Source organism: Borostomias antarcticus (assembly GCF_949987555.1).
Source record: "Borostomias antarcticus genome assembly, chromosome: 10".
Classification (NCBI taxonomy): Eukaryota; Metazoa; Chordata; class Actinopteri; order Stomiiformes; family Stomiidae; genus Borostomias; species Borostomias antarcticus.
This window is the reverse complement of record NC_140243.1, coordinates 13,969,644-13,981,367: the sequence shown is the minus strand read 5'-3', so window position 1 is coordinate 13,981,367 and position 11,724 is coordinate 13,969,644. Positions and strand designations below refer to the sequence as shown.

Sequence of the window (11,724 nt, the reverse complement as noted above, 5' to 3'; positions counted from 1 at the left end):
GTAGAGCTGGAGGAGGGGCGGAGAGAGGGGAGGGTGTATTATTGTGTTATAAGACATCAGATCGGCCCAGGCTGATCCGCAGCACAGGTATATCAGTTGCACAACACTCCGTCCAGCACAGGGAGGTGAAGAGAACGGCCAGGGAGAGATGGGGGGGAGGGAGGGAGGGAGGGATCGAGAAACGGAGGTGCCTGAGTGTTTTATAGTCTTGTCATCTTCCAGACCTCTCCACTCTATGGACCTCTGGCCATACTGGATGAATTATTCAGGTTTTGGTAGGCCTCCTGAGAGGAAAGGGGGAGGGTGAGGGGAGAGAACAGAAGAGGGGAGAGGAGGAGGGGGGGGTAGATCAGGGGAGAGGAGATGAGGGGAGAGGTGAGGAGGGGAAGGGAAGAGGTGAGGAGGGGAGGAGAGGGGAGGAGGGGAGGAGAGAGGTGAGGAGAGGGGAGGAGAGGGGAGAGGAGAGAGGAGGAGGGGAGGAGAGGGGAGAGGTGAGCAGAGGAGGAGAGGAGAGCTATGACGGTAAATGCTCCGTGGGACAAACAAGAGGTCTTTAAAAAGGCACTTAACTCACACTGTCATCCGTTTGACCTCAGCTACGATCAATACTGAGATGGACCCAGATGTGGAACATTGTTATGCGCTAGAGGGATGGGTGGAAGGAAGGATGGATGTAGGGAGGGATGGATGTAGGGAAAGAGGGATGTAGGGATGGATGGATGAAGGGAGGAAGGGTGGGATGGGGGATTGGGTTGGACAGCAAAGCTCAAGGGGTCTATGTATTTATATGTACTTATGGCTGAATGGAGAGACTCTATTAAAGACCTAACTGTTAAAAAGTAAGCCGGACACACCAACATATAGTTTGTTATTTTGAGAGAAGAATGTTGAGGATGTCTAACTTCCATACAGAGGGCTTTGGAGTGGGATTCTTGCAGTCCAATGCTGCCATCTAGGGGCCGTCTGCAGAACTGTCAGTGTGGAGGCGTGGGACTCCATCCGCACAGCTGACGGGGTCTCCATGATTAGGTTACGTTTAGGCATGAAAATCGAATGGTTAGGGTAAGGATTCGTGATACGGATAGAAGTGTTAAACGGAAAAAGTCACAGAAGAGTAAAAACGGAACAAGTCACGTTGGGTGTTGGAATAAAACAGTCACCTTGTGCTTTCACTGGGAGGACGTTGTAGCCTAAGTTGTGAAGTGAAAGTGAGAAATATGGAAGTCGCAACGACTACTCCCGCTGTTGTGGCGAACATGGGTTGCCACCTCTAAAAGTGAGCTGTAATGAGCTGTAGCTCTATTAAAATAGTTGGATTTACCCCCATGCGATCGGGCTGCGAGTAGGACAAGGACAACGTGGTAGGCTTACGTGACTGCGAGGAGGTCGGGTGTGGGTCGGGTCTAGATCTGTCTGGTTGTGAGTCTGGGTCTGGAATCATCGATCTCCCCCAGTTCTCCTCTCCACTGCTTTGCTTTCCTTTCCTCTCCTCCAGTCCAGCCCCCCGCCCCCTCCTCCAGTCCTCCTCACCTCCTCTTCTCCTCTCCCTAGCCCACATCAGCACCAGCCAAGCAGAACGGACCAGAACCGTAAATCCATTTGACGTGGATGCATGCTGCATGTGCACTTCTGTTTCTGTAGAAGATAGCTTTCTTTGTAACGATGTACTAATTCACACAGCATAATAAATAGCAGAAGAGAATATAATATTCTCTAGAACAGGTGAAGGAGAGGGGGGAGAAGGGAGGGGAGGGGGACAGATAGAGGAGGGAGGAGCAGGGGCGATGCGCACATTTTACATGAGCTTAAGAATTAATGTCACATCAATTAGAATTAATGTCACATCAATTAGAATTAATGTCACATCAAAATGAAACCATGCAGATCTCTCGAGGGTTTTACAGTGGAGACCTGTGTTCCTCAGACAGGTTTATGACAGTCTCTGACACACACACACGCACACACAAACACACACACACACACACACACACACACACACACACACACACTGGGACACAGACACACACAATCATAATTGACAGCATATTAGTGGGTGATATGCTTGGGAGATGGACACTGACGGCAGCCCAGACCCTCTCCTGACCTCCCTGGCGGCGTGTCTTCTCAGAGTGGAGATACGGCATCAATCAGCTGCACCCTGCACCAGGATAAAGAGCTCAGGCATGGGGCCTGCACGGGAGAACATACTGGGGCTGGTTATGCAAACAGCTGCATAACCCAGATCACACCCCAGAAATATACACTCAGCCGGCAGAGAGAGAGAGAGAGAGGGAGGGGGCTGGAGGAGAGAGGGGGGATGGAGGGAGATGCTTGGCTCTGTATCGAGAGGAGAGAGAGAGAGAGAGAGAGAGAGGAGGAGAGGATGAGGACAGAGTAGAGAGAAGTAGGAGGGGAGGGAATGGGTGCCATGCTGAATCAGAGTCTATTTGAAGTGCACAAAGTTATAATTGCCTCTCTTTGACATGTACTGTATGGTGTATGTGTGTGTGTGTGTGTGAGAGAGAGATGAGGGAGAGAGGGGTAAAGAGGAAAGAAAGAGAGAGAGAAAGGTGAGGGGGGGGGTTATGGTGGTGGTACTGTTCCCGGGGTGCTTAATTAGTTCTCTTGCCCATTCCCATGCTCCCTTGCTGTATCCTGGCCTCTGACATCACCAGCAGCGCAGAAGAGGCACAAGGCGAAACGGAAGGAACACGAGAAAGTGGTTACTTAGCCCCACAGCCAAGTCATACTGCAATTTTTAAGTGCCCAATTTACACAAAATAGACTACTCATTTCTGACAGTAGTTCAGTAGTGCCATAACTTCCTTCCAGCTGTCAAACTTCCTTCCTGCTAACTTCTGTCCTGCTTGTCAGTACCCGATCTGTCCCGGCTGACCAGTCTGCTCTGCACATGCATGCCAGGTTATATGTTAAAGAAATTGCTAGACAGCTAGCTAGATAGTTTCCTGGCGTGCTAGCTAGCACAGTTGATGATTGTCAGTATGTGATCAGTACGGGCTGGGGGCTGCCTTCAATCAATCTTCATCAGTAACTTTGCCAATAAAAAAGACAGACCAAGCCAATTGTATATTATTGTATATTTATTGTATTGTATATTATTTGCCATGTCTATATTATACTACAATATACTACATTATGCCTGGCCTTCTTCCACAATGTTTTCACAAGTAATAGAGGTCCAGAAATTATGTGGAGAATGGATCAGGCAGCGGTAGAGATATCTGGCACGGCTGTCTTGTTTCCTTCCTTCCTACTTTCTAACTTCCTGCCATCTAGCTTCCTTCCTGTCTTCCTTCTTTTCTGCTGTCTTCCTTCCTTCCAGCTGTCTAACTTCCTTAGTTCGGAGAGTCTAGCAGTTTCCAGAATGATAAATGGGCTGCACTTATATAGCACTTTTATCCAAAGCGCTTTACAATGGCCTCTCATTCACCCACTCACACATACATTCACACACCAATGATGGCAGCTACCGTGCAAGGTGCCAGCGGGGGCAATTTGGGGAGCAATTTGGGGCTCAGTGTCTTGCCCAAGGACACTTCGACATGTAAGGCAGAGCTGGGAATCGAACTGCCGACCCAACGATCATTGTCCAGGCCGCTCTACCTCCTGAGTCACAGCCGCCCTCGAAGTAGGGCAACTCTTTCAGGAGGGATGAGGTGAGCTGGAGCCCCAACAGGCGAGAGAGCAGGGGAGGTGGCAGGAGGGACAGCGACCCACAGACAGGCAGCAGGGAGAGACCAGCCCCTCTGGGTGGAGGCTGGAAACATGGCAGTGGATGGAGAGGGCCTCTATTTCTTTAAAACCTCTCAAGTGTAACGTTCACATTGTATTGTTTTTATTATTGTTTTGTTATTCATGTTTATTTTTCACTTGCTATAGTAATGGAAACATGTTTCCCATGCCCATAAAGCCCCATTGAATTGAATTGAAAGAGAGAGAGAGAGAGAGAGAGAGAGAGAGAAGGAGAGATAGAAACAGAGAGGTGCAAGGAGCAAACATGGGATGAATGGAGCAGAGGAGGAGGGCTTGTGCCTGTCACACCTGTCACCAGATCCAGCAGCACTTCCACCAGCTCTAATCAAGATACTCAACATCTCTCTGGTTGACCTCAGCACTGCTGCATCCAGGCGCTCTCTGGTTGTTAGGGTTAGGGTCTCTCCACACCAGGTCCAATACTGGCTTCTATCTCTCACCTCTGCTCCCCTGCATAGCTCCTCTGACACTCTGGGATGTCTGACACTCTCTGGAATGTGTGAGTGCAGCACATTGCTGTAGGACACTGCTTATTAAATATGAATGTGCAGCAGGATGAAAGAGATATATCTCTCACAGATATCATCAAGCCCTCAGTAAGCAGTCACACAACGTTCAACACGTTCATTTTGATATCGGATGTATTCGCTGCCATGCTTATTCACGCTGCAACATTTGAATTGGTTTATTTGCCTGCACTAAGACCTTGTTGAGGAATTGGTTTGTGGGGTAAATACCATGACAGAACAGAACATTGTTTCATGAAATAGGTGTTACTGGGTGTAGAACAGGCGCTCAGTTTCGATGTAACCATTGTATAGGTTTGAGAGGAGGATAGTCTACAGTATGGAGCATGATATTGCTACTGGAACAGGTTTGTTTCCAGGGGGTTGGTCTCAGTTAAAGTCCAGGGTGAGTTAGAGAGGCAGGGGGTCTACTTTCAGTTATTAAAGTCCAGGGTGGGGTAGAGTTAGGGGGTCTGACGTCAGTTAAAGTCCAGGGCGGGTTCGAGTTAGGAGGTCCGACGGTCAGTTCACGGTCTCCTCCTCCAGCTCCTCCAGGGAGAGGTGGGCGGGGGAGTGGCTGGGACTGGACCGGGTCCTCAGGTGGGTGGAGCCGTACAGCTTGGCGGAGCGTTTGGAGCAGGCGAAGGCCCTCCTCCTGTACATCTCCCCCTTCCACAGGGAGACCATGAGCAGTGAGGAGAGCACCACGCCCCCCAGCGTCAGCAGGCACAGGCCGGCAATTACGCAGCGGTCCAGGTGGGCGCCCACGCGCGCGCTCGCCGCCTCTAGGCGCTCCATCTCCCTGGCCGACACGCCGTCCGGGTCGGCGGGCACCTGACGCGGCACCGCGTAGGAGACGATCACCAGGGAGATCCCCGTCACAAGGAAGGTGACGGCGCCGATGAAGCCGTAGTCGACGGAGGCCCCCGGACCCTCCGAGAAGAGGTCCTCGTCGGACAGGAGGGAGAGTTCCGGCAGTGCTTCAGACGGGACGCTGCCGACGGAGCCGTTGCACGGGGGTTTGTGAACGTGGGCGCCCTTCCAACTGCCGGCGGGGCTGACCAGGCGCAGGTTGACGTTCTCGTCCACGTACGCGAACGAGGTCTCCAGCTCCTCGTCGCAGCACACCCTGACATGCTCCTCCGCCGCCGCTGTCGCCGCTGCGTGGCTTCCTTGTCCGACCGGGGCTGCACCCCTTCCGGGAGCCGTCCGTGGCGCCGAACCGATCGGCTGCTCACAGCCGCACCCCCGTTCCCTCGGGAGCGCTCCCCCAGGCGGGCAGCCATGCAGCGGTGGGCTGACGTCCCCGTCAGGAGCATCCGGGGGACAGGGCTGTCTTCCTTCCTTATCTATGTGGAGCAGCTCCATCTGGTTCTGTCCACTGCCTCACCTTAACTCTGTTCTCATGGTGACTCCAGTCCACAGCGTCCCTGAAAAACATCAATCATAAGGTTAGAAGTCACCACACCACAAAGATAAAAAATATCATTACATTATGAATGTATGACAGTGTACATCTGGGTTATTTGGATCTGCACAGGTAGTTGTGAATATAGTCTGTGATGCGCACCCCAGTGTGAAGTAGCCTATCGGCAAAGTTAATCAGTTTGCGAGAAATCATATAGCTGCGCGGATGAAAGGCGATTAAAGTGGCCGTGATTATAGCATTTACATCCCATTAGGAAATCAATCCGCGTAAACCCCCAGATTATAGCCATAATTCTTCTCTAAACATGGTCAGATGCATCAGAGACCTTAGACAATGTAGTCCTCCTCATGACAACGATTTAACATTCACCTACGGCACACATTGCCCCATTTAAGAGCGGCAGTGCTCATCATACCCTATCTACCATTCTGTCTAAAATTAACACCATTACGCACAAGTCGCCTAGGTGCTACCGCTGTTGAATTAGCTAAATAAACGCATTTATATTATTTACATGTAGTATCGCCTGTAGTGATTAGGTTGGAAGCACCGGTATCATCAATTTAATATGCTTAGCTATTAACTATTATATTCCAACGAATAGTTTAAGAACACTTACTTCTTGCACATCCATTATTTCAAATTGTCTTCATAGTCAGGAGCACTTTTATTCAGAAATAATAGTATAGCGTTGTCGAGTGTCATTAAAACGCCTTTTCTGCAAATATACACGTTAGCATCCTCGACTGCCGCTTCGGCTGCGTGAATAAGAGCTTTCTGCTAGTCCCTCCCACGCGCTTTGCTGCCTCGCTATGGTGCTGAAAATGAGGTCCCGGTAACCGTGAACGGATTCCGCTCACACCAGCGTGCAGTCACATCAGCAAGAGGAGAGGGGGATTTAAAATCCAATAGGACTCGGGGATTGGAAATCCATGTCGATGTAAACGCTCCAAATGCATTTCTGCCCTGAAGATATTCAACAGATTACGTTTTGGGACACGGTTTAACCAAATATTCATTGTAATATTGTGGATCTATATGCATGATGTGTATTCTGGCTAAAATGCTATGATGTTTGTGTATATTTCCATCTGTTGGGGATCAAATCACTGTAAATCCAAACATGCAGGAATCCAATATCTCCCCCCAGCTGTTCTCCATGCCTGGGAAGATTACTGTTCACTATGTCAGACGGGCTTGAATTAATCCACGTTTATCTGTTGCGAAACCTCGTGGCCCACGAGGTTCATAGTGCCCCCACGAGTCGTGGTGGGTCATCAGATCTGACCTGCTCTAAATCTTAGGAGATTGTCTCCCATTCACATAGCCTACTTACCGTCAGGAATCCATCCATAGTCCACTCTATAACCAGCTATCCAGGAGAATCGTGGTTCCCCTGGGGTTGCATCTCATGGTGATGTTATCTTAAATTCTGTAATATTCACTTAAATAGTCTATTAGTATTTTCCCTGAAAACAGTGAGCAAGCAGATCTAGACATCAGCCATTGTTGCAGAGTCACCCACTTCCAGTCAGGGGGAAGGCTTTGGCTGCAGGCCCAATGAGATCCCATTTAACAGATTTGCCTGAGGGAGGAGTGAGAGCAGAGGATGGAGAGAGAGAGAGGAGTGTAGAGGAGAGGAAATTGAGGGGAAAAGGGAGAGTGGAGAGGAGGGGAAGGGAGAGATGAGAGGGAGAAAACAAGAAAAGAGAAAAGAAGGAAAGAGCAGGGGAGGGGCAGGAAGAGAATAATCTACCCAGCATAACCTGCTGGAAGAAAACTGCAGTCCTGGGCTAAAATACAAAAATGACCTTTATGAGAATTGCTAGGCTGCAGTCTTGTCTATAGGCCTACAGTAGAGCTGACGCATGACTGGATAGCCTGGCTGTCTGCGCCTACAGTAGCAGTCTGTCAGCCAGCCTCTGTCCTATAGGTCAGCCCTCTCTCCATGCTGGCCCAGACAGCAGCCCCACAGAACCAGAGCCAAGCAGGGCTGGAGGGTTGGGATCCTGGCTGGGTAATGGCTGCCATGGGCGTCTCCCCAGAGAGTAGAGGCACTGCATGACATCAGGACCATGGAGATGACAGGGTGCCCTCGCTCCAAGGACAGCATGCGTTGGGTGGGGAAGAGAGAGACAGGGAGTAAGGAGAGTACAGAGAGGGAAAGGCACAGAGAGAGAGAGGGTATAAAAGAGATAACGAGATGAAGAGAGATGGAGAGATGTACTTGAATCTTTTAACATTTAGGTGACTACTGTTTATATAACATCACTGCAATGCTAGTAGTAGTAGTAGTAGTAGTAGTAGTAGTAGTAGTAGTAGTAGTAGTAGAAGAAGTAGTTAGCAGTTGTAGCATTAGTAATATGAATGAGTAAACAGTAGTATTAGTAGTAGTAGTACTGTGTTATTAACAACTAACCAGCAGAAGCCAGAAGCCAGAGGGCATATGACAGGATGCCTGGCCAGTGCTGTACATTATTTATGAACGAAAGCTGACTGGCTCTGCTAATACTAGTCTGATAGACATGCAGGCAAGCCAACCAACGCTGACACACAGGCAAGAGGGAGGAGAGGAGGAGAGGGAGGAGGAGCAGACATGCCTAGGAGGACGAAGAGGGAGTAGCGGAGGGGTAAGGATCATAGTAAGAGGGAGAATGGGAGAAAGTGATGGGGAGAATGGGAGAAGACTCAGACAGCAGACTGAGCGGTTGAGAAAGGTTTGGGGAGAGGGTGTGTATATGTGTGTGTGTGTGTGTGTGTGATATGTGTTTGTTGTGGGGGGGGGGGGTTATGAAATATTAAACACTCTGGCCTGAAGGGCGATTGATGACAGTCTCCCTAGCTACAACAGTGTCTCAATGTGTCCCCCTTAAGACTCCAATATCTATCAGGTTGCTTTAATCTTTCTGAGGTCTTTTTGATGTGTGTGTGTGTGTGTGTGTGTGAGAGAGAGAGAGAGAGAGAGAGAGAGAGATTTTTCCCCCCAGTTTCCAGAGGATCAGTTAGATCGTTTGGTGCAGTAATAAGAACTGATAAGAACTTTTTAGCCTCCATCATTAACTACTAACATTTCGATTAAACTTCTTACCAGAGATAATTAACACATTTGTCCATCAGTAATCCTTGTGATGGCGGCGGGAGATAGCATCAAATGATATCCCAGACTATGGTTGGCTTTGCATACTAATGCCTCTCCCATCTCTCTGTTGAATCAGAGGATTTCGGTGCTTTGAATAGTGGCTCTATCAACTTTGAAATGTTCTTGAACTACACAACCACACACACTTCAAACTCAGAAGTTGGTGGATGCTTCAAATATAATAATAATATATATATAATAAAATATAATTTAAGCAGCTGATTGCCTGCTAGGGGTTCACATCCTGGCTGCTGGCCTGAGGCTCTTCAGAGGGGACAGTGTTAATGAAGGCATCAGGCTCTACCACATGCCCGGGCTGCCTCTCTCCGTGGAGGACATACACACCACAGACGGGCTGGGAGCTGGTCATTAGTCAAATGAGAGCCCTTTGACTCCCCGCGAAATATGTTATTCATTATCAGAGCCCGGACCTGTCACACAGCTTGAGTGGTCTGCTGGCATCGTAACCATGGTGAAAGTAAGACCAGCTCTGAGCTCTCAGTAGGAAAGTTTAGCTTGAAATTTCAATTAGGGAAAAGGAATGTTCTCAAAGAGGGGTCAGGGTAGTAATTCAAAATATTACCATAAAATACAATGACTTCCCTGTCGGGTCTTTTGTTAAGGCTTTTCAGCCTTATGTATTCATAAACGCATAGCTTCTCACCTCAGCTCCCCTCTCACTACACCTGCTGTTGTCAGACGCGCACCACTTTCACATGTCAGCTCCAGACGAGCCATGATACATCACAGCCCGTACGTTTTGTAACCCCAGCAAGACTGCTCGCTCAGCAAAACACACCCAGGAGAATGAACCCACAGAAATTCTCCAGAGTGGGGAACACATTCAGCTACTGAAATGATACTACTGCTGATGCTATGGCAGTAAGACAGGTGGAAGAAAACCTTTCTTCAGAAGCCGTCTGGAATATGAAGGGAATAGGAAGCCAACTCCACTTCTACCATTTCAGAACTCTTCTGCTGTCTGGGTGACGCAGATGGGCCAGCCTGATATGGGCCAGCCTGATATCAAACAGAACGTCAACTTGAACGTTCCAACCGTTGAGATCTTCAGTCAACTTCTGTGGAGAGGGTGGATTTGAATGTCTGGCTAGCAGCTGGCTAGAATCCTGTACAGCCTGGGACTGCAGGAGCATAGCAATGATGCTGCTGACGAGGCCGGGGGATCCGGGAGACTGGCTGTGTGATGGGGTACCGGCTGGCTGTGTGATGGGGTACCGACTGGCTGTGTGATGGGGTACCGGCTGGCTGTGTGATGGGGTACCGACTCTGTATAAACATGCCGGTGGAAATCCAGCATGATAATTCTCTCTGGAACCAGCTCTGTTCTGAACTCTCTTATGGAATGTTTACACAATGTTTAACATCCATAGAGGCAGAGGAATGGTGAATATGATTCTAGTTTTACGCCCCAACAACTCATAATGTGGTAGGGGCCACCCTCCTGTGTTTCTGTTTCCTCTGTCTTCCGTCCCCACAGTTGAGGTCAGTATGCCATTTTGTCCACAAGGTGGCAGTAAAGATTAATTCTCAAATAGAACTCCTGCTTCCTATCCACAGGCTCACGCTGACTTCTACCACACTTAATTACATCTGCTGAATCTGTCCTATCCTCTCCAGGGGCCACTTTCCACTAACCATGTTCAAGGTGGTTTAGGCCCTGCACTGGACGCCCCTCTCTCCATTCTGTCCTGAACACTAACCTTGCTTGATCGTCTCGTTGAGAGAGGACAGAAAATAACTTTTACACCTCACTTTTTCAGCCCTTGGGTGAACTGTTTCTTTTGTTTCCATCTGGAAAATGTAGAGGTAGGATCTTTGTCCATCCACCATTGTTCTCTGTAAAGCGCATTGTGTTGCCTCTGTGTATGAAGTGCACTATACAAATAAAGTTTGATTTGAACCCAGGCCCTTCTCCATGCACCTCTCACTGTCCTGCCCGGACGTGGGGGTAAGGAGGGGGTCGATGCAGCTGCATGACAATCCCGTAACTGATGAAACCCTGGAGCAGAATTTCACAGCTGTCACACCGTGGTAATGCATAAGGAGGCTGTGAAATGTAATATCGGGTTGAGCACGCTGGCATCAGCCACCTTTAATTAACCTTTGGAAATGTAATCATGGCTGTGGAGAAAGCCCCCCCTCCTCCGACAGACAGGTAACAGTGACTGGACACAGTCTTTTCCTCAAAGGGCAGGACCGTGTTATTGATGCTGCTCGTGGAACCACTATGGGATGGGGAACTCAATGGAAATAATGTCTGTGGCATACTGTATTCAATTAATCAATCAACAATTCTAATTGCTTTCATTGTTGATTGATTAATTGTGGGTTAGTGAGGTCCCATAGTGGTACCCCTAGCAGCATCAATAACATGGCTATGTCTCCTCACACCAATCCTATCTCACCCCCACAGACTGGCACACAATCCAGGAACATTATTTCCTCACAGTAGCCTGTGGATACACTACATTCTCCTCCCAACCACTCTTCTGTTCCTGCCTAAGCTCTGGGAACAGCTAACAACAGCTTGGTGAAACAACAGCCGCATCAGGCAGGGAAAGTACATACACACCTAAACAGCAGACACAGAACCAGGACTGAAACAAGTGTCCACGCGTCCGACACCAATTCAGTTGGTTGATGGAGATAAATCATCTGGATGACAGCAGATTCTCACCATCCTCTCAGGGAGCACAGACAGTGCTCAGAGTCTGGAGTCTCCTCTCCTCTTGGGCCGACTGGAGCCCCATCCAGCTGTCTGCTCATCTGAACCCTGCTGACAGAACCCTGCTGCTCACAGAACACTGTGCCCATGGAACCCTGCTCAAAAACATCTCGTATCAATGGGACTTCCT

General features: G+C 49.1%; 1 protein-coding gene across 1 annotated transcript; it reads right to left on the bottom strand.

Moving 5' to 3' along the window:
- Positions 1-4,802: 4,802 nt before the first annotated feature.
- tmem74 (transmembrane protein 74) lies at positions 4,803-5,648 on the bottom strand (the record flags this gene model as incomplete). Its single annotated transcript, XM_084444512.1, has 1 exon — positions 4,803-5,648. One exon carries the CDS (start codon positions 5,646-5,648, stop codon positions 4,803-4,805), a length of 846 nt encoding a protein of 281 aa, XP_084300638.1.
- Positions 5,649-11,724: the final 6,076 nt, after the last annotated feature.